The sequence below is a fragment of the Manis pentadactyla genome, chromosome 17 (assembly GCF_030020395.1).
Source record: "Manis pentadactyla isolate mManPen7 chromosome 17, mManPen7.hap1, whole genome shotgun sequence".
NCBI lineage: Eukaryota > Metazoa > Chordata > Mammalia > Pholidota > Manidae > Manis > Manis pentadactyla.
In genome coordinates this window covers 15355231-15359024 of record NC_080035.1, presented here as the reverse complement: position 1 = coordinate 15359024, position 3794 = coordinate 15355231, and the positions used below count along the sequence as shown (strand labels likewise).

General features: G+C 41.9%; 1 protein-coding gene across 1 annotated transcript; it reads right to left on the bottom strand.

The window, feature by feature from the left end:
- Positions 1 to 467: 467 nt before the first annotated feature.
- Positions 468 to 1573, bottom strand: LOC118916613 (phytanoyl-CoA dioxygenase, peroxisomal-like). The gene is given in 2 exon segments (XM_057494405.1): positions 468 to 1162; positions 1165 to 1573. Coding segments are annotated over 2 exon segments (723 nt in total). The 5' UTR covers positions 1334 to 1573; the 3' UTR covers positions 468 to 608.
- Between the last annotated feature and the right edge of the window lie 2221 nt (positions 1574 to 3794).

Sequence of the window (3794 nt, the reverse complement as noted above, 5' to 3'; positions counted from 1 at the left end):
TTCACCCCAAGAATGTTTTGCTGTCAATTTCTTTGGTCACATTGAATCCATAGGGAACTTGCCCGGGGCTGAAACCCATTGGCAAGACAGATACCTTTATGGAGTGGATAGGCCTGCCGTTACTTTCCCCATTTTACAAAGAGGAAACTGACGCTCAGGAAATCTAAGAGATTTGTCCAAGGTCCCACAATTAGTAAGAAGAATGGCTCAATTAGTATGGAACTTACGAGACACAGAGCACTTCTAAATATGTCAACTCCTATGGAACCCTCCTAACAGTCCTCTTAGAGTAATATTACTAGAAGACCCATATCTCAGAAGTTAACCAGGGCTCTGAGAGATGAGGTTTTTTTTTTTTACACATCAATCATCTTTATTAGTTGTGATCCTATTAGTTTTCCTTAAAACAGTAGTATTTCACTTTTACAGTTTTTATATCCATTAAAGCAACCATATTGCAAAATACAACTATATGCAATTAAGTACCTGATACATGCATTTTGACTTTATTAAAAAGTGATAGAAAAGATTACACGTCTCATTAAGAAAACATTTTCCTTAGACACCTTGTTTCTTCTTGGTTTTCTTTCAAAGAGCAAAGGGCTACTTCAAAGGTTGATTCTTTGTCCTTTCACAAGCCGTGCTCAAAATCTCCCAATGTCCTTCAGGGTGATGCCTTTAATTCCTTGCACTTTATTTGCTAACTCTACAATTTCCTTTCCAGTGTTTTCTTGACTGGTACCCTTCACATCGATGTACTGGCAGTGGGCATCAGCAAAATAGCAGGAAATTACCTTCCGGAATCCTTTAGTTTTGTTCACACCAGATCCATGGATGAGCAAAGGATGAAAGAAAACAGTGTCTCCCTTCTCCATGACAACATGCACTCGGGCCGTGGTTTCATCATGGAGCCCATCCTGGATCCCATGGTACAGTATGTTAACTCCCCCCTCCCACTGGGGGTAATCATGGGGCTTCAGGGGACCTTTGTGTGTGCCTGGAAGAACCGTCAGACAGCCACTGCTCTGATCGACGTGCTCCACGGCTGTCCACACGCAAACTGTACTATTGCTGGGCCTGAAGCAGAAATAGTGCAGATTCTGGTGCGTAGGGTCACGGGATGTCTTCTTGCCAGAATCTGGAGGTTTGTTTACCAACACTTATGCATGGCCATAATATTGGGTCCAGTGAAGCACTCCACATATTTCAGAATCTCAGGGAGAGTGCAGTAACTGAAGAGTTCCTCATCTTCTTGAAAACCCTGGACCTTTGTAATCATGTTTTCACTTGGAACATATTCTGATTTTCCAATGGTCACATCTCTCATTATCATTATTTTCTCTGGTTTCACCTCATTTCTGCAGATTCTTTCAAACTCATTCCTAAAGCATTTGATATCAGCAACAGAGACCAAATTTTTAATGACAAGAAACCCACTTTCTTCATAAAACGCTTTCTGTTCTGGGTTTAGGGCATGATTATCCCGAGTATACTGAAATTGTTGAGGATGGAAACTGCCAGGAGAAACAGCTCCTGAAGTGGGGTGAGCTCTCTAGGACGTGAATGAAGGCAAAAAAAAAAATTGGTGAGAAGGTTTTTGAAAGTTGCTAACATTAGCCCATACAAGACTCACATCCCAGATTCCAAATCTCACCCTCTCTCCACATGAATTCAATCCCAGGTATACTGACTACAAATCCATTGCACTGTCTGCCCTTGAAGAAGATGGAGAAATAAATCCTCTTCCTCCTTGACTGGCAATTGTTGAGATCATTTGAGAGCCTTGGCGTCTCTGGGTCCTATTTTATTCTTTCAGCTCAGAGGATGTGGGAGCAATAGTCTACCCAACAGTGCATTGATTTACAAATAGAAGATGCCTGGGAAGCTGTAGAATTCTGATCATGTCCATATATAGCACAGTATTTGGCACTTTAGATGCAGGGAAGAAAAGCCATGGCTTGAGAGCAGCTAAGTGCATCTGGGCAGCCATCCCAAGCCCTGAAACAGGCTAACATACTTGAAGTGAAGAAGTGTAGGTGAGGTACTACAGAAGAATGCAATGGCCCTGCAGCCATCTACAGAACGCCCAGCTGTCCTGTGCTCCCTAGACATCCCCACTTGAGAATAATCTAAATCGGGGTCCAGTGTGGGAGGCAGGAGTGTATCTGCTAACAAAGCCTAAAGGTTATTCATCTTAATGTGGCATTTGTCATTTTTCTTATTTTTCCATTCAAAGTTAACCTTATTTTGGCATTGATTTTGGTGTCTAATACCATTTCATTTTTCAACAAAATTTAAAAACTGTCATTCCCACACATACTTGTACCCAATGAGAAACAGCCTTGGTGACAAGTTTTTTATTAAAATTCCTCATGACCAAATGAGGGTGTTGCATTCATCTGAATCAAAAGACAAGGTTGTCAGAAAATCTGTAAGCTGTTCCACAAAAATCCCCATATTCTGTGGATTGTGACCCTGTCCGGTTGCTTTCACAAATCTGGCTTCAGCACCAGGCTCGGCTCAGTGGGTCAGATGCCATAAACACCCAGTGGATTCTGTGTTGACTCTGAAAACACCATATACTGTATTTAATCTTTTCATATGACGTGCTCATTAGTTTAGTTTCCACATTCCTGAAATATTAGGAGTTTCTTGTGAGCTTAAGTCACACTTTTGAGAAATCAAATGGTTTACTGCTTTTGAAGTTTTGTACAAAATAATAAGCACTACTTTTCCTTTCAACACTTTTACTTTCCTAGACAAACTGAAGGCAAGACTGAGAAAAGAGAAACCTAATACTGGGTTGCAAAAATCCAAAGTTTTTCTGTTTTAGTGTATGGAGTTTTGATGTAACTGAAGATAGTCTTTGAATTAATATTGAATTGCAATGTCGGTGGAAATATTGGTCCCAAGAGAATTGTTGGGGCTTGAAAACAGAAAATAGTTCACATGCTTTATGTAGCTGGCATAAGTCTGAGAAGCCAGCTTATTAGGGAAGCTTCTCTTTGAATTGAGCATGAAAGGAGGATCTAGTTGCTGCAGACAGGATCTTGACATGGAGAAGGTAGAGCAGGTGCCTGTGGTGATTCTCAGGTTACACATTTGATTTTTTTGCAGTTAAATAAAAAGTTAGGAGCCTTTTGATTGCTCACATTTGTTTTTGTCACAGCTGCTCCCAGGAGAAAGGGTATTTGCACCATCTGTACAGTGGCAGTAACTCCGGCTTTCCTTTATGTCACAGCACATGTTATAGCAGGTTTCGGTTTCTCGTGCTCTTGATGTGCTCCTGCAAATCCCTACTTAGAGCTCACTTTTCCGGTGCTTCCATGTGTTAAAGCCCACCAGCCTGCTTCATTCTGTCACTATTGTGCCTCCATTTACCTCTGTATCTGGCTCCCGTTTAATTTAGCACCTACTACATGACTGCTTATTTCCACACTCTCAACAACCAGTTCAGGGATAGATGCTGATGTCCCAATTTTACAGGTGACTGCACCAAAGTGCAGAGAGACTAAAAAATAAATTGTCCACAGTCACAAACCGTATCACTGGGAGAGCTGGGATTTGAACCCAGGGCTATCTGACTGCAGGGCCTGGCCCAGCCATTCCAGTGTGCTGTTCCTTAAAAGATGTACCGCGTGTGCGGGAGCAGGAAATAGGCTATGAACACCTAAGAGCCTGAACGACGTGTGTGTGAAGCTCACATGGCTCACGAGACTCCTAGATTCAGCAGGTCTTCAATATCATCTAGTTCCAACTTCTACCCCAATCAGCAATTCCCTCTACAACAGTCG